The sequence below is a fragment of the Solea senegalensis genome, linkage group LG2 (assembly GCF_019176455.1).
Source record: "Solea senegalensis isolate Sse05_10M linkage group LG2, IFAPA_SoseM_1, whole genome shotgun sequence".
NCBI classification, from domain to species: Eukaryota; Metazoa; Chordata; class Actinopteri; order Pleuronectiformes; family Soleidae; genus Solea; species Solea senegalensis.
In genome coordinates, this window is record NC_058022.1 from 10,060,199 (window position 1) to 10,078,881 (window position 18,683).

General features: G+C 40.0%; 1 protein-coding gene across 1 annotated transcript in view; it reads left to right on the forward strand.

Moving 5' to 3' along the window:
- lrp1bb (low density lipoprotein receptor-related protein 1Bb) overlaps window positions 1–18,683 on the forward strand; it is a 231,062-nt gene that overhangs the window by 100,854 nt on the left and 111,525 nt on the right. Inside the window, exons 5-16 of the mRNA XM_044016058.1 lie at window positions 1,677–1,934; window positions 2,817–2,979; window positions 6,936–7,158; window positions 8,483–8,675; window positions 8,827–8,970; window positions 10,214–10,450; window positions 10,758–10,938; window positions 13,549–13,768; window positions 14,573–14,762; window positions 16,903–17,025; window positions 17,357–17,497; window positions 18,253–18,378. Coding sequence (XP_043871993.1) covers window positions 1,677–1,934; window positions 2,817–2,979; window positions 6,936–7,158; window positions 8,483–8,675; window positions 8,827–8,970; window positions 10,214–10,450; window positions 10,758–10,938; window positions 13,549–13,768; window positions 14,573–14,762; window positions 16,903–17,025; window positions 17,357–17,497; window positions 18,253–18,378 — 2,199 coding nt within the window. The remainder of the gene's footprint in view (window positions 1–1,676; window positions 1,935–2,816; window positions 2,980–6,935; window positions 7,159–8,482; window positions 8,676–8,826; window positions 8,971–10,213; window positions 10,451–10,757; window positions 10,939–13,548; window positions 13,769–14,572; window positions 14,763–16,902; window positions 17,026–17,356; window positions 17,498–18,252; window positions 18,379–18,683) is intronic.

The window sequence follows — 18,683 nt, forward strand, 5'->3', positions numbered from 1 at the left end:
GTCCTACCAGGAATAAACTGAATATGATTACCCATAAACTTAACTGAACCCAATGCTCGCACGCATTAATATTAATTTAGCAGAGAGCAATAGTGGAACGGGGATAACTGTGGGGTTACTATTAGTTGTAAAAGCTTATGAATATAAATTCCAAATAGCGCTCTCTAAGGCCAGACGATGAGGAACAGCAGGATATGAAAACATATTAATGTGCCGAGCGTAAGATTGAAGGGAAAAACCCTGCAGTGCATTATTTGTGCGGTTTGGACACGGTTTGATCTTGATTCAACCACTTCTCATTTTTTGTTTGGAGTGAAGAAAAAGGTATGATTTACCTTTTTATTTTATTTTATGTTATTTTATTTTATTTTATTTTATTTTATTTTATTTTATTTTATTTTATTTTATTTAAATTATACCTCTGCTTGAAAATCTGACTTTACTAATGGGCTCATGCCGTCTTCATTTTGCGCTTTCTGACTCTTGTAGAATGTGTTTAACGGCTGTTACAATAAAACAATGGGGCTTCTTTTTTTGTTTTTATTGAAAAATGTGTAAACATCCTTAGGTAGTCTTTCTTCTTAATTGAGATTTGAATAAATATGGAAAATATTATTTTTAATTTCAAGATTTTAGATTTGAACCCTTTAACACCCAAGGCCTCAAAATGTCCGTCTGGACTATTTTGCTTATTTTAACGATAAAAGGGCCAGAAAATGTCCTGTGACTAAGTGCTTCTGCCCATTTTTCCAGAATAACTTTCAATATTTGGCAGGTAGTTATTTACAATTTACTGCATGATAAAATAGTGTAATCAAAATATAAAGTGAAGTTTTATTAAAAAAAAACCCCGCTGTAATTGGACACAAACCGCAGTATAAAACATATTTAAAATAACCCTTGTTTGAGTCTTTGTCAATGTCCAAAAACAGGCCAAAGAAATGGAAACTATGTACAGGCATTTCTGCCACTTTTTCCCTTCCTGGTGACAAAGAAGCTGATTCTCCGGCTTCCGAGTGACATTACCCCGTAATACTGTGGTATGCTTGGTGTTAATATGATTTATGTTAAAAAATATACACGGAATAGTGCGTCTCCCCACTCAACGTTCATTTTGAGACATTAGCCATGCAGTTTTTTCAGGGTCATTCAGTCTAATTCCGAGGGTAGCCCTTGACTTGAAGGAGTTTGAAAGATCACACAGAAATAAGGGTCATCTTTGAGGGGCGAGTCTGTTGTCAGAGTGTACATGGTCAATTAATCCCATCAAGCAGCTTTTCTCAGTTTCACCAGCGCAGACCGTCTTGCCACGAGGCCAAGCAGGGAGGCATGGAAAAAAAAGTTCAATTTCTTCAGTCAGTGTCAAAGTTTCTGTTGTTAGTTCAACTCAGATAGTTTTTGGGAGAAAAATGCTTTAGTGCTTTTTCGTCTAGTGTTAAATTACACCCTTCCTCTCTGTCTTTTTCATCCTTTTTTTTCCTACCTCTAATGGTGAAGGACTCTTTAATCATGACTTATCTGCTACATTTCCTGTGTTTGTTCTCAAACATATTTTTTCCCCGTATTTAGAAAGTATTTTCTCTATTCCTGATGGTCTCTTTGTCTATTGATGATTCTTGAGTTAAAAAAAAAAGAAAATCAACAAAGAAAATAACGATCTATTTTTGCTCCTCCAGATCCTGGTGACAGCCGCCCAGTGCTTCTCATTGGAGGCGCAGATCGTATTGTCATCACCAGCCTAAATGGAACGGGCCTCAAACCCCTAAGGTCCTTGAGTGTAAATGGAACTCTGGCACTGGATTTCCAGCACAAGCAGGAAACCGTATGTTGGGTCCTGTCTTCAGAATCCTCTGGGCAACTCCGATGTGCTGAAGCAAGAAATCTGCGCGGATTCACACGGGAAAAGGAAATAAGAACACAACAGCATTTGCAAAGTATGTCTTCAGCTGCAATCCTTATATACACTCCCTTCCCTGACATCCCTTATCATGTTGAGTAATTACCTGTTCTCCTATTATCAACACGTTCACATTACGTAACGGCACAGACACCACCCGGCACTTTCTCACTCACACGCTTACCCATCTGGCACTTTCTCCCTTTTTGTCTCACACTCTCGCCTGTAACCTCCGGTTCTCTGTCTCATCATTATCTTTGCGGTTGAAGGCAGGTTAGACTCAGTGGTTTGGGTCGCATGCCTTCCTCCCACAGCTGTCCTTCAAACGCGCAGCCTTCACAAACTGTGCTGTTTTTTTCCTCGGTTGATCTTGACAAACATCAAACCTATTTTACAATAATTGTAGATGCTTTCTGACATTTTTATTTATTTGTTTAGTTTTTTAGTTTGTTGTGTCAAAGCCTTAATTAAGATGCTCATTACCGATTTCAGAAACATTGGGTTGTTAGGCTATAGGTGCCTGTCCTTTTAGAAGGAAGTTGGTTAATTAACCCTGTTAATCTGGATTCTCTAATTCACACGTTCAGATGCATTTGCTCACCATGTGCTACTTTTTCTGTAAAAAAAATTTTTATTGCCTTCTGGGAACCTCTTTGAGGGGCTTATTTGTTTAAAATATCCCTGATGATGATGATGATGATGATGTCATTGGGGTTATTTCAGTTTTGAGGGGAGAAAATATTTTTAGTCTTAGAGCATTGTATTCCCTGGATTTTTAAAACACTCGGGCATTTAAGTTGAGAGAGCTCAGTGTCTGCAGCTTCTGTTAAAATACAAGTTTCAGTTTGTTTTTTTTGTTGGAAAATGTAGATTCTAATGTTTTACACAGTAACACTAACTGTGGTTCGTTCCATTGCAGATGTGGAGCAGATGGCCATTGATTGGTTGACGGGCAATTTCTATTTTGTTGACCGGGTCACTGACAAGATTTTTGTGTGTGACAATGGCGGGGTAACATGTGTTACTGTCATACAACTGGACTTACTCAACCCTAAAGGAATAGCTCTGGATCCACTGATGGGGTGAGTATTCTGCAGCCGTATACAATAATGCACCATCTCTGAAAACTCTGCAGAGTTCATTTATCATCATGCATCTTTTGTTAAGAGAGAATCACGGAGGAAGCAAAAAAAAAAAAAAAGTCACTATGCCTAACAATTGATTTGTCGGGAAGAATATGAGTGAGTTACAATGAAGTGATTTAAATGATTCCCTGTCCTTTGACTCAGCCCTTCTCTCTTTGAGCTGTGTAATTTGGTGGATGACTGTTGACAGCTTCTTGCTGTCTAGACATTCATTTGTATTCACTGATTTCTCCCCCACAGCCCTCAGTAGAAAATTCCCCTGCAGGACTTTCCAAAAAAAAAAAAAACCCCAAAAAAACAAACGTAGCACCTGTAAAGTAATAGAATCTTTCCACTCTCAGTGCAAACTGACGCATTTGCAGCATGTGGTTGACAACGTTGCGACGTTGGATAATGAAGGTTTAATGGAGGTAAAGTCATCATCAAAAAATAGGATTAGGTTAAAGAAATTGCAGTGACTGAGCTGCTGATAACGGCTTCACATTTGCACAAAGACAAGAGCAAAAATCCTTTAATGATGGCGTTTTACTGATTATGCAAATCATAATAATACATTTTTAAGTAAACACCTGTTTGTGTAGATTGTCATTTGGCCTGGTCATAGTTGTCCAAAAGTCATTAAATTTCACCTCTCATCCGAGATGCTTCTTCAGACGTGTTGATATGGTGTTAGCGTGTTAATAAACTCTCCCAGGCAGCATCGGAAGCGTCTGGCTGGGGAACGCTTATTCTGCTTAACTGTGTCATTATCAGTCTCCGTAAAAAAATAAACATGGCATATTTATATTTATAACTTAACACGTAATTAATTTGAAGGTTGAAGTCAGGAATACGGGCATTTTGAGTTTATTTTTACACTGTACTTCAACAATTTGGTCACAACCCAGTGGGTCTAATGAAATAATTAGCCGCCGCTTCCTTAATGGCATGGACAGTTTTTCATTTGGCCGGCGGCGTCTCTGTATTTTCTTTAAATGTTGGTCAGCCACTGGAAACCAATATGGCTAATGGTGAATTTGCTGTGCGCTAGAGTTTCTACTTCACCGCCTCGCCGCACCTCGTGCTTTTGTTTGTACGGAAGGACGGCATCGTGGATGTATTCCGCCGGACATGCAGGCTGCGGGCGAGATTGACGGCATAAGACGCACAGGTTTTTCAAGGCGTCTCCCTTCCTCTAATTTGAGAGACGTGGTTGCTGCTGTTTCTGTTTTCATGTCTGAACTAAAAAAAAAAGAGCCTGAGAGAGAGAAAGAGAGAGAGGTCTGTCAGCCTGGAGCAATGGAGTGAAAACAAAAGAAATCAAGGGGGTGTTATGGAAGCATGGTGTGTGCAGGTGTTTATAGAATGTGCTCTGGTTTGGCACTCCATTTTTATTGTTATTTGACTTCCTGCCTCCCATCATTGCATGTAAGGCATTTCACCTTTGCTACAGAGAGTCTTCTTTTACGGCTCATTGGCTGAAATCCTCATCTGCCTGAAAGGAAACTGAAGCTTACTGTGACTCTCACTTCAGTTTATGCCTGTGACGGACAGGAATTAATGTACTTTATGTCTGAAAAGATATTAAAGTCGCGTTTGGCAAAATAAGTCGAGCCCATATTATGTAACGTATAGCTTTTTTGCACTCAATGTTTCAAATCAGCACTGCACCACTGACTCAGCTCTGTGTGCCCTGAAAATCATTTCTATATTTTACTCATATTATTAACCAAATAGGTTTTTTTGTAATTTGTAATTGGTGTCTGGATTATGGTGTGTAGTAACATTTTGAGTACAAGAAATTGTACTCTTTTTTTATTTAATGATGGTCGTAGATTAAACATTAGGCACAAGCATTCGTCCTGTTGGAGCCATTAATGTCTCAGTCACTTTCCATCTAATGTTGAGCTATCTAAAATACTGCTGTGTTTGTGCTGTGGAAAAATCAGGGCATTCACTTTTTCCATATTCTTGTTATAGTTGTGATAAGTGTTGATTTATGATAAGCTATAGTCAACGATGGCTTTCATTAGACATGATTGTGACTGGTGACAGATTATTGGCCAGATTATATGAATTACTGTGTCACATTTCCACGTTCCAGATTTGCAGTAGGCCACTGCCTAACAATATTGTTCTGATGAGAAGGGTTTCAGATCACTGGACACACATTTAAATCATTATTGTAGGCAATGATGCAACTGTATTGTAATTTGTTACCCCTCCGGTGGAAAAAAAACCCTGAAAATGTGCTCACTACGTGACGATGTTGAAATAAATATTCATCAGAAAGTCAAACGTAAAGGGGAGCGGAATGTTAAGTTAAAAAAAAAAAAAATGGAATTGTTTCATTTCACTGTCGAGACGACATGGAGGCAAATGCAATACGAGCAGCAGTGGCCATTTCCTTTGTGGTAATTTCCGGAGCATTTAGAGGCGAGCGATGCAGGAGCTCGGAGTGTGTGAGTAGACATAAAATGATAGACAATGTGTGAAGCACAGAGGAGGAAAAGCATTTAGGTGGGCCTGAGAGTCAATTTTAAAAGACACAGGAGCCACTGTAATCCCTGTAAAACAGGTGTTATATGAAGTCTAATTTGTGTCTTCCAGCAGTGACTGAAAACAACAGACAATAACTGAAACGTCCTTTAAGTAACATAAAGATCTCATGTGCTGTCACTTGAAGTGCTTAAAACTGCCAAGTCTGCACATCCAGTAATTAGCATGGAGGGCTGGCCATGCTGTCTTAAACCGTGGTGCGGTGAGGACAGCGCTCCAGCGATAACGAGCAACCGCCAAAGAGCAGTGGGAAGTCTGCATTATCTGCACAAGTCAAGCCAGGGCTGATGTGGGCTGCCCTTTGAACCTCAGATCAGGCTGTGCTGAAAAACTATCAGAGTCAGCAAGGAGCCCAGCTCCCCAAACAGGTGCACAGCTCCACGTGGCATACAAATGATGGCTTCCTGGGATTAGATTAGAATGGTGCTGATGCTATACTTGCAAGTTCCTCCAAATACAATGGGATGCATTCTGGGTTTCAAGAATGAGCACCAACAGAAAAAAAGAAAAAAGGTGCCTCACTGTGTAACAGAGGAGTGGAGACACTAACAATCTAAGTAATATATGCATCTAATTTGCTTCTTTTTGATTTGTGGTTGTCAGGCTACAAAGTCCCTTTACAAGGAAAACATCTATGAAAGTAACTGATGCACAAATTGACGTACTGCTTCATATTAGTACTGCAAGTCAGTTCTGCAGACATTCTTAATGGAATAATTAGGTTATGATGAAAGTGACCTGAATGTATCTCCTTGAAATTCTTAATTGAAACTATATCAAAGAAGTCAACATTTGAATGCTCGATTTCCATGCAGTGTTTTGACGCATCTCCTCAAACTGCAGTAACTATTCATTACGATGCAACGCGGCTGTGTCGAACGTTCTCCTCGATTGTGGTTTTTATCCTGTGAAGCACTTTGAGTTTCATTGTCCTGTATAAAACATGCTGTATAAATAAAGTTTGATTGAGGTTCACTATTAGTGCCGACAATGCAAGAACCGGTGTGACTAAACAGATTTGTTCCTCAGTTCAAGAAATGTAAGAGAATTTTGAATAACTGGTGGCTTTAATGCACTGAACATTTCTTGATTAACTCAACAAAAGAAAAAAAATATGTATTGTGAAATTACTAAAGGTAGACTATGGTGTTTTTGGCCCATGAAAGGTTTCATCACATACATAGCAGTAGTAGTATTAGTAGCAGTAGTAGAAATACTACACCACAGCCAAAGTGGGCCACCCATGCATTAAATGCTGTAAATTAGATAATCAATGTCCATGGATTGGGTTGTGTTGACACATCTGCGTGTTATGCAACATCCTGTTATCATTTAAACTCTCGCACCCTCTGCAGAATGATGTTCTTCACCGACTATGGGAACGTGGCCAAGGTGGAGCGCTGCAACATGGACGGCACCAATCGGACGCGGCTGGTGGATTATAAAATTGAGCAGCCCACTGCCGTGGCACTGGACGTGGTCAAGAAGCTGGTATACTGGGCCGACGCCTACCTGGATTACATCGAGGTGGTGGACTATCAGGGCGGGAACAGGCATACCGTTATCCATGGGAGCCAAGTAAGTATCATATCTTTTTGGCGATGGCTGCTTTTGTCTCCTACGTGCTCTGCAGTGGACAAACGGGAATCCGAACAGACAATTGGCTTTGTCTGTCAGTGCTGTCTCCCTCCTGATTTGAGACACATTTGAGACTGTGATGAGAGGGTGTTTCAGTGTTAATTTTCTCATACACTTCAGGCTTCATTTTCATAGAAAGGGACTTGTGAAGGGGAGGATAGTGGGTTTATTAACTTGAAGGAACAGAAGCGCATGTGAGGCTGTCTTCGTAATGAGCATATCAATAGCCTCTCTCCTGTAGTACACTTTTGAGGCCATTAAAAAATCCTTTTTAAATAACTTAGACGCGATATTCACTCTTCATGAGGAGGGAGATTGTGTATGCAGGTGCTCTTAACATAATATCACTCTCCATTGCCACTGCATGAAAAAATGCCCTGCACCATTATTCCAGTCCAAAAATATGTATATTTGTCATAGGCATAGGATCAATGATCGGAGACTATGTTGTTGTATCAATACATCATTTTTAAGTGTGTATTCACGTCGCCTCCTTCAGACTCGCACTGCAAAACACAAAGGAGCTTCTTTATGTTCTCGCCATTTATTTTTAGCATGAGGGTCAGGATCAAACCCGGGAGCCGTGCCGTGCGTGGATCCAATAAAATATGTCTATAATATTGCTCTCCATGTAATTGTAACAGCCTTGCTTCTTTTCTTTTCTTTTTTTTTTGTCTTGATCCTGTTTGTTTGATGTTGTCATCATATTAGATCGAGCAATTTCATTACATGTGCTAAGGCAAAAAGGCAAACACAGTATGTTCACCCTTTGAAGGAGCATTTGGATAGTTACAGGGTTTAGAGCGCTGAGGCTAATTCCAGAGAGAGAGGTGGTTGAATGGTTTGTTGTTCATTAATTTATTAATTTACTCTGACACTTGTGTCTTGATGCGCCTGATTTTAACGAGTCACCCAGCGAGCCTAGGTTTACTTTTGTGATTACAGCTCATACAGCTGCTATACTGCTGTGTGTGTGTGTGTGTGGATGTCAGCCTGCTAAATGTAGCATGTAGCATGTGTTGTGGAGCCCAGCTTTTGACCCCATGTGCGCAGCTAAATGTACAAACAGCCCCTCCACTCTTTCCCGATGTCTCGCACGTTGCTTCACGTTGAAAAGATAAAAGACCTCATTAATATATTTTTGTTTGTGTCATATTTCTCTTGTGGTTTTATGTACTCTTTGGCTTCAGGGATGAGGCCAAAAACGCATCACGGATCTTTCCTTTCCTTTCATTCTTTCTTTCTTTCTAAATGTGTTTTCCAGGTGTCATACATTTATGCACTAGCTGTGTTTGAGGACTACCTCTATGCTACCCACTCTGACCCTTCCAAAGGGAGTTCCGCTGTGGAGCTGCTGCTGATCCACAGGTTCAACATCACAGCAGAGAGCACAACATTAGCCAGCATGGGGAATACTAAAGGAGTGCGTGTGTACCACAAACTCACTCAGCCAAGAGGTAAACACTTTCTGTATAAGTTAACATGTGTGAGTATGCGTCAGAATTATTATTTTATGGCTCACATGCTGACGTCCGTGTTGGTATAGAGACATGATGAGACACGATTAGATTCACATTATTCGTCTGTCCTCTTCGATTTTGTCCACAGTTCGGAGTCATGCTTGTGAAATTGATTCCTATGGAAAGCCAGGTGGATGCTCCCATATTTGCCTCCTGAGTGGCAGCTACAAGTCCAGATCATGCCGCTGTCGTACTGGTTACAGCTTGGGCTCCGATGGACAGTCCTGCAAAAGTCAGTACATATTTTCCCTTAGATTTCAAGGAAACATTATTTTGAACTTTTTTTTTTTGTGAATTAAAACCTTTTATTCTAAATGATTTCCATTGCAACTGCCTCCAGTTACTCATGAATAATACTCCCTGCTAATGCCTGAAAAGGACTTTATGCGTCACTGCTCTTTTCATTGACACGCGCCTTTAAAGGTCATGTGTCGTATTAGAGCTGAGGGTGTGACACACATGCATCAGCTGGAGACTGACAGTGATAAAGATGAGTGCTGGTGGACGCGGACACATTTGAAAGTGACATTCTGCTATCAACCTGTCACGATTCTGATTGATCATTGTCATAATGAGGTTTTAAGTTTGTCTGCATTTGTTGTCTGTTCTGATCAATTGCTGGACATTGTGCAGTTGACAATAAAAGCACAGGATCAAATTGATGACACAATCAGAGGGCCCACCATGTTTCGATCGGAGTAACGAAGCACTGGGAGGCTTGGCGTGACAGATTTGATTTATTCCCCTCTCAGAGATGTTCTGATGACACCAGCTATCTCTCTCTCTGTCTGGTGCTTTCCCTCTCCCTACGCATAATGAGATTCAGTGCTAAATGGTAGTGCTTCCTCATACAGCAGTCACGATGGGTTTGATATCTGGGTCTCTTGCAATGTTTAATTGTCTCTTGGGTAGTCGGTCTCTCCCTCACAAAATGATAAATTGAAGTTAGGCATGTGTGGTCCTCACCCCCACCGTCTAAGTCTCTAGGGTAGGGGCTGAGAGTGAGGAAAGGTCTACTTTTCTCCCTGGAAGCCCCCCTTCATTCCTGCTCTTGGTTCTCCAGAAGATCCCAAAGGGTTCGAGAACATAGAGCCCCCTAAGAGGCTGGTGGGCCGCTGAGGAGCTGCCTCAGCTTTCTCTGCCTCTGTTTGCCTTTCTACCAAGACACCATGTTATTTTAGATCACAGGCAGTGTTCACAGCCAAGGTAAGTATTGCCATTGTGTGTTTGCTCAAGCATTTTGCTTCTCTTACTGTTAAGGTGGCTGTGTAGCACGGCCGTGATTGAAAGGGGAGAGTATAGTCATTGGCACTGATTACTAGCTCCATTAAGGTGAATGGATAGCCCTGGCTCTGGCTCACATATAAGAACAATGTGGCCGGTAAAAGGGTTTAATGCTGGGATCAGCATTGATGAATTAGGCCAATTAATTGACAATAACAGTAAAACGGGTCCTTTCGTTGCTTGCCTTGCAGAGCCCAAAAGCGATCTCTTCCTCTTCTACGGCAAGGGACGTCCCGGTGTCATCCGGGGACTGGATATGAACATCAAGTCCAGCGATGAGCACATGGTGCCAGTCAAGGACCTGGTTAACCCTCGAGCCATCGACTACCATGCCGAATTGGGACACGTTTACTTTGCCGATACGACCAGTTTCCTCATCGGGCGGCAAAGAATAGATGGAAGTGGCAGAGAGACGATCCTCAAAGATGGTGGGTCTTAATTCTGACTGTGTGCAAGTTGTTAGTATCTATAACAGTCAACGTCTTCGATTATATTTTACAGGGAAGAAAACAGCTTTAGTATTAAATATTATTTGCTACGCTTACTCTTGAACAGCTGCACAACCTTGACTCTCTTTAACCGAGAGTGGAATCCTAATACCTGTGGTTGTCTGACTTTTTTATATTGAAAAATGTCTGCTGTGAAAAAGGTCCATAACGCCACCATTTGAGTCATTTTCTTCGAATCAGATGATGTTCAGTTTTGGCTACTCTGTTGAACTCTGTTCTGTTGTAGATCTCGACAATGTGGAGGGAATCTCGGTGGACTGGATTGGGAATAACCTTTACTGGACCAACGATGGCTACAGGAAGACGATTAGCGTCGCCAGGCTGGAGAAAGCCTCACAGACGAGAAAGACTCTTTTGGAAGGAAACATGTCACACCCACGGGCCATTGTGGTCGACCCTCTTAATAGGTGAGGAAAAGAAAACTTGCTTTTTAATGAGTAGAGGTATGAGTAAAACTTAATTACACGTGCGGAGGAAGTGGGGGATGTTGAATAAAGGGAATGATTCCTCTTTTATGTCATTTTGCAAAGCCATAAATAGGCATTACTTAGTAAGAATTAACAACTTGGGTTTTACGTTGATTTTCAGTTTAGTTCAGTTTAGTTTTTGCTTTTCTTCCTGTGAGGAAAATGTGTGTAAACGCCAAGTAAACGAGCACGGTTCAATGGAGAGAACCTGAAAGAGAGAGGGTGATCTGCACTTGTTCCATGAAGTTAAATCACAGCTACCAGCTCATTAGTTAACCTGTTTGATATCTGTTTCGTCCTTACACCATGTAGATCATCGGCAAAGTCTTCCTGTGAAAATTTGTATTTGGATGATACAGTAATCATTCAAGATGATGGTTCGCAATTACAGAGGAAGCTGCAGAAATGTATTGAGCATCTTAAGGATTAACACTTTTAGGCTTTTAGAGGCAGTCAGAGATTAGTTTTCAAACCTTCAGGGGCTTTTTCCAAACATTTTCTTCCACAGCCGTTTCACTGCTCTACTTCGAGCATGGGCAGCAAACCCAGTTAGTTTTTATTTCTTTTCTCTCTTGTCTGTAACATTTATCAGTGTGACACTTAACTCTCTAGTGTTGTGTCCTGTTATCCATCTTAATAATGACACCGGGAGGGGGGGGGGGCTTAAACTTTTAATAGAAGTGAGAAGATGGCATACTGGCCTCTTGTTTAGCATTCCAGTCGTGACAGATATTAACCCACCTGACGGCATAGATGAGTAGAAAAGCTGCTTTTCGGCCTGGTAGGGAGCATTCATCCTGAACCCAACAGTTTTTTGATTATTATCCGCTCTACATAAATGTTTTTTTCCTTCAGGTGAAAAGGATGCATTCCTCCAATGGATTTTGTGAATATTTTCGTGTGGCCTAATTTTCAGCTCTGTTACCACCTCCAGTCTGTGTTGACATGATAAGGACTACTCGTGTCAACTTAACATTGTCATACCTTTATCTTTTATGCATTTGGACCCTGATAAATGTTGTCACATAAGAATCCAAATACGAACAAAATTCGACTCAATTGGGTATAAACGCACTCTGGATGAGCGTGTTTATTTGTCACTCTTGTCACTCAATGATATATATATACGTATATACATATATATCTATATATATATATATAGCTATGTTTAATAGATATATATACATATATATTTACATATATATGATACAGCTTTGTAGCAATGTTGGCACATTTTCAGATTGTATTAAATGTAATATAATTATAAGGATAACAAGGCATTATATTATGTATGTATACTTAACTACTTATTGGATAACGATGATGGAAGGTTAAATGCTGACGGTGCACCACATGATGTCCATCAGTCCATCTCATATGGTGCATGTCTGTATATGTCTGTGTGCATTTAGGCCCATGTGTGTTCATTTGAGTGTAGAGAGTGAATGATTTATGAGGTTGTGAAGGCGAGTTGGAAACAGAGTGAGTCTTCATTTACCTCCATATCCTATTCACTTACATCTTCCCTCCACCAACCCGCGACCATTGATGGAAAACATGGGTTCACATGGGTTCACATGGTTCAGTCAGCAACATACAATCAGAGCAAATCCCTGAGGCATGGTTACAGAGAGCAGATCATGTCAATGTGTTGTGCCCGGCTACATTTCAACTATCGCTGGCCTACTGAGAGTTGCATGCTCGGCCCATACATGATACACTCAACAGCTTCAAGTGAATGATACCAGATTTAAATGCGATCTCCTGGGTTTGCGTCTGTAAGACTTTCAATGTCATAACTATGGTTTTGATGTTGTTGTTGTTTTGTGTGTGACATTTAATATTGTTTTGGTTCGGAGTATGTGGGACGGTTTAGGAACAAAATCATGAAGCTTGAAGGGACACGGGGAAAACAAAAATGGAAATTGAGGTGTTATTCATACGCCATTTGGTGATACCATGCAGGACGCCTCGAACATCGCCTTGGTGTGCAGTCAAGTGGCATGATAAGCCTGAATAATTTCTTTGATATTGTCAGGCACTCTTTTCTGAATACCAAGAATGATTTGTTATTCTGATTTACATATGAAAAGTCTGATACCCAGTTGATTTCAATTTCAGTCTGGAATCCTTTGTTTGTGATATGCCGTGTGCTTGGAGGTGCAGGTTGTGTTCTTTCTAATGTTCAGTGTATGAATCAGAGCAACATGTGAAAAATTAATTATGGCTGCATACTCGCACATAGAAAAAAAAAAAAAAAACTCTAATTGAATTGATCATTTTGAGAAAATAAGATATCAGAAGAAGAGGAGGCTCGTGGGTGGATTTGGGAAGAAGTAATTAGTCAAGTACAAATTAGGTGGATGGATGAGGCTCAGGCAGCTTTTCAATGAAGTGTCATAATTTTAACATGAGATAAACTCAGCATTAGTTTGGCAGGTTATGAAATATGGATGTCCCTATGCTACATGATAAATATGTCCTTCAAATATGGCAAAAATTATTGCTTTTTTAATTTGCCTGATCTGTGTGTGTGTCCATCTGTAACAGCTGGATGTACTGGACAGACTGGGAAGAGGATGAGGTCAATGACAGCATAGGGAGAATAGAAAAGGCCTGGATGGATGGATCCAACCGCCGGATTTTTGTCACCTCCAACATGCTGTGGCCCAATGGTCTGACACTGGACCACGGCACCAGCACCATGTACTGGTGTGACGCCTACTACGATCACATCGAGAAGATTCATCTGAATGGAACTGGAAGAATGGTGAGTTTGCAGAATTCACACCCTGCAGCTATGTTATGGAGCAACTTGCACAAACTGTGTTAACTGTAACACTGTTGAGACAACGCTAAATAAAGATTGTTCATGTTGTATTGCTAAGTTATATTTTTAGATTCAGGTATTAAATTAAACTTTAATTTGTTTAAATCCTAATACTTAATAGATTTATTGTTTATATTTACTCAATGTCTAGCCTAATTGTTTGTCGCCATAGGCTTCCATTTCGGATACATGCATGCATCCATACGATCTTTTCCAGTTTCAGAAGAATCACAGTGAGGATCATATTCTAATGTGATTTAAATACAATTTTAAAAGTGAGATTGTCAGCCGTTAGCAGGGTTTGTGTAAAGCCTGATCGTCTCTGATTGTCCAAACCAGGTTTTATAGTTTTACAATAACTCTATGTTAATCTCTTAAGTAGTCAAATGATTGAAAAGTGCTCCTCTTTCCACATTAACTGCCAACAAAACATGCCTTCGTCTCCAACGGCTCTTGTCAACTCTTGCTGTACTGGAATATTAAGCTAATGAATTATTTGCAAATGCTAGTTCATCAATGCCAAGATCCTTGCAAACATTATTATAAGTAGACAGCACTGCGTGAATAAATTTGAGCAAAGAAATTGAATCACATTCATCATATGATGTGATCATGTAATTTCTAAGCCAATATTCGAACAGCTAGAACCCTGTTTAAGATGATTGATTTTTTGTGTTGCTGCTGTTGTCTTTGCGTAGCTCTCCTAATCTTTTGATTACACTGCATGTTTGCCTCATGCTGCAGGTGGTGTACAACGGGAAAGAGCTGAACCATCCGTTTGGAATCTCCCACTATCGGAATTTCATCTTTTGGACCGAGTACATGAATGCTTCGGTCTTCCAGCTGGACCTATCAGCCAGCGATGTCACTCTAATGCGGAGTGAGCGACCGCCACTGTTCGGCCTGCGTGTCTATGACGCACAGAGTCAGCAAGGTTAGCTACTATCTTTTCATTTACTACCCATGGTGCCACTGAGCTGTGGCTTATATAACAGAGAGAATGGTTGTGCACTGAAAATAGAAACACTTTGTACACATTATTGAAGAAGGCCGCTTTATATACCAGTGTAACAAAAAAAAACCTCTTACGAATGAGTAGTCCGTTATAAAGTTAAAGATTCAAATAAATCAGTACCTGGGCCACTGTTTCGCTATAAATTTGAAGGGGTCAGTTTAGTCAATATAAGATAAGAAGATCGTTTAATTCTACCGACTTGCTTTCCTCTTGTGGAAGTTGCTCACAAGCAAATACCAGCTAGCTTCTTAGCTTCTGAACAACAAGGAGCTAGCTGCTTATTATTAGCAGCTAGCTCCTTACTAAGCTAGCTCCTTAGTGAGAATAAGGCCATATCCACACGGAAACCCCTGAAAGCACTCAAAACACTGTAGTGCATATGCTAGGCCTGTAAGTGGTACTGCCGTGTTTCTTTACTTCTCAAGTTCAAATGATTTGACTGAAACAATTAAGGCATTACAAATTGAAAAGATGAAATATCATTTGATATCATTTTACCTCCAAGGTTTGCTCACTGAGCTGACACACTGAAAGTAGTCCAGTAGTAATTTTCAGTATTTTTCTTCATCTTCTTTTGTACTTGCTAATATGTGCCTTTAGTGAGATTATAATTGTATTCCCAATGTTGAGGAGGCTTTGCAAGCTTATAAAGTTGGGCTAAGAGCTAAGGGCTTCATATAAGAGCTTCATATTGTCCACCACAACTGTCAAAATGAGGTGGCTGATCATGGATGTGTCGCAAATGTTTATTCATACATCATAGGCCTAAGATTTTTTTGTGGAAATGTGCTTGAACACAAAGGCAGGGAGGTAATTATGAAATGATTTGGTCTTTTATGAAATATCTTTTTGAAGGCAAGCAGTGATAGATTTGGCTTATTCTAATTTGTAATTAAAACTCATTGAAATTCAAACTGAATTGTATCAAGTCATATGAAATGGTATTGTTTCTGTAACATGAAAGTATCTTCCTTGAGTCTTATCATAGCCCATATCTGGACGTGTACTGAACTGTCCTTTTACCTGTAAGATTTATGTGTATGCCAATTGTTGTGAAATTTCATGGTGAAAAGTAGCACACTGATGAACACCGACAGAGACTTTAGAATCATCTTGAAATTTTATGAAGTAAAATAAGGCGACTGAGGTTTGAAGGGAGTTTGCTTACTTCTTGTATAGATGATGATGGATTCACTCTGTTAGCAGCTGACACTGGAGAAACACTGTGGCCTTCACGGCAGGCATTTCTTTTGTTGTTCTGTAATCAGCACATAAAACCCAGTGCCCACACAGCCACTCCATGTCCAGGGAGTTTGATGCTACTACTATTACTATAAACACGGAGAAACATAATTGTACACAGTCCAAAATGATGTGCTTTTAGAATCCGTGAGTTTGTTTTTTAGTCTTGAAAGTCAGTGATTTTCAGAACTTCAAAGCTCTGCATTTTGAATAGGAAAGAGTCGTGCCAACTAAGAGATACAGTTACAAATGGTAGGCTTACCCATGCACAGTTTAGTTCACAACATGCAGAGAGGTTTTACTGGACATGTCTCCTTTGTTCATGTCACTGAATAGATTAATTGGCTGTCGAGTCCTTTGAGTATTACTGATTGGCTCTTACAAAACCAGAAGCTTTATCTCATTGGCCCAGGCGCTGTCTTTGGGCTCTGTGTTATATGAAATTGACAAAGGTGTCGTATGCCTTTACTTTATATAAAGTATTTTTTGCATTTGGAAAATGTCCATTTTGTCCAGAAAAACAAATTATTCCTCTGAGAAGGATAAACATGTCAAATGTCTGTCACCCCCGGTGTTTCCAATAATTCACTTGACACAAAGTTATAGATCTGCTGTCCATACACGTGGCATGTGTCTTTTAAGCAGGGAATGACTTTACATTATTAAGATGATTAATTTATTCAGAAATTAAAGTGACTTAACCCTAACCTCTGCTGTTCCGCATAGCGAAAGAGAATAGTCACATCACCTGAGGTGGGCTGAAGGAAAATGTAGCTTTGAATGTGCAAGACGCCTTATTTGGAATCTTTTTCGCCAGGGGAAAACGCATGCAGTGTGAATTATGGAGGCTGTGGAACCCTCTGCCTCGCCATCCCAGGAGGCAGAGTGTGTGCCTGCGCTGACAACCAGGTTCTGGAGAAGAACAATGTCACCTGCACAGGTAGGAGGACATAATGAATCAGACGGAGTGAGAGACCTAAGCCCATCTTGTCCCAGTGTGCTGTAATCCGGGCTTCATCCTATGAGATGGGGGAGATTAAATAATAACCTAATCTATTCACATATGAATATGTTTATGAATTAATAAATTACAGTGAGTTTTCCCTGTGGATTTCCAAAAATAAAAACGCAAATCCCAGTAGTTACACATGGGGACATGGGACATTAACATGTTTTATGTGCTATTATAGCTATGCCAATAATTTCCCCTTAACACATACTTCATAGGAAGTCTCTTGTTAATTTCCTTTGCACCACTGTTTCCCCCCCAGAAGCCTCCAGCACTTTACAGCCACAGCGATGTAAAAACGACGAGTTTCAGTGCCACAATCATCGCTGCATACGAGCTGCCTGGAAGTGTGACGGAGACGACGACTGTCTGGATGGAAGCGATGAAGAGAGCCACAGCTGTTGTGAGGACATGCAAATGAATATACAGGCCAACATACTGCATGCAAACACACAAAAAAAACCTTGGATATACAGATACTGAACATCTCATTTAAAGTAAATGCAAGTGCTCTATGGCAGTGTGCTCAGCCTTACTATTGTACTTACTTATTGTTTTTAAAAGTAGTAGCTTAGATGATTGAAATTATGAGAACAATTGATTACAGACTATCTTTGGCACAGAAAAAACACTAACGCCACTATCTAAAGCATTAGGAATGCAGTCTTCTCAAAATCTAATGTAATTCATCATTCACACACAGCCATGTCACATTTCACCCAGAAATTTGCATACCATTTTTAGTTTGATTTATGAGGGGTGAATGGTCACTTTGCAATTAAAGTTAAATGATGTGCTTAAAAAGAAAGTAAAAGACTGGCTGCTAGTTTCACTGACATTATATTTTGCGAAAATGGATTTATAGGAGGGCCATATAACACATATACTGAAACAGAAATGTTATGGAGACTCGGTAACTGAGTAAAGGACAAATCACAGAGGATATGTATGAAGTAAGAGTCTCCCTTAAAACATTTGCTGTTATGTTTCTGAATAAAAAGCTGGGCTTAGAAGCGGTGAAAGTTTGCTGTATGAATATTATACGAGAAAGATCAGATGGACTGGAGATCTTTTAACATTGTGTATTAGCTTTTTATTTGTTTGCTATAAGAGCAGCCCTTACTGATTTGTTTCGTCTGGTGTTTAAACTCTTGGCAGACAATCACAGCTGCCCCATTGATCAGTTCAAATGCAGCAACAACCGCTGCATCCCGAAAAGATGGCTTTGCGACGGAACAAATGACTGTGGTAACAACGAGGATGAGGCTAACACTACCTGTACAGGTATGTACGGTACCATTCATGTATGTATTTGTCTTAGATGTGTTATGATGTAATTATTTTGTTTCATTTTTGTAACTTTGGCTAAATCTGCTCCAAACATGCTTCTGAGAATGTGTCCCAAAATCAAAGCCTTTTTTTATTTATATTTTATTTAATTTATTTGTGGTGCTTTCGGCAGAAATAGTGTGCCTGCAGCATCAGCTGTTGTTCAGTACACTGATGTACTTTTGTAATTGGTTTTCATCAGGGTAATGTACACAATGAGAAGTAAAGATTTAACAGGTCTGTCATCCATACAGTAGGAC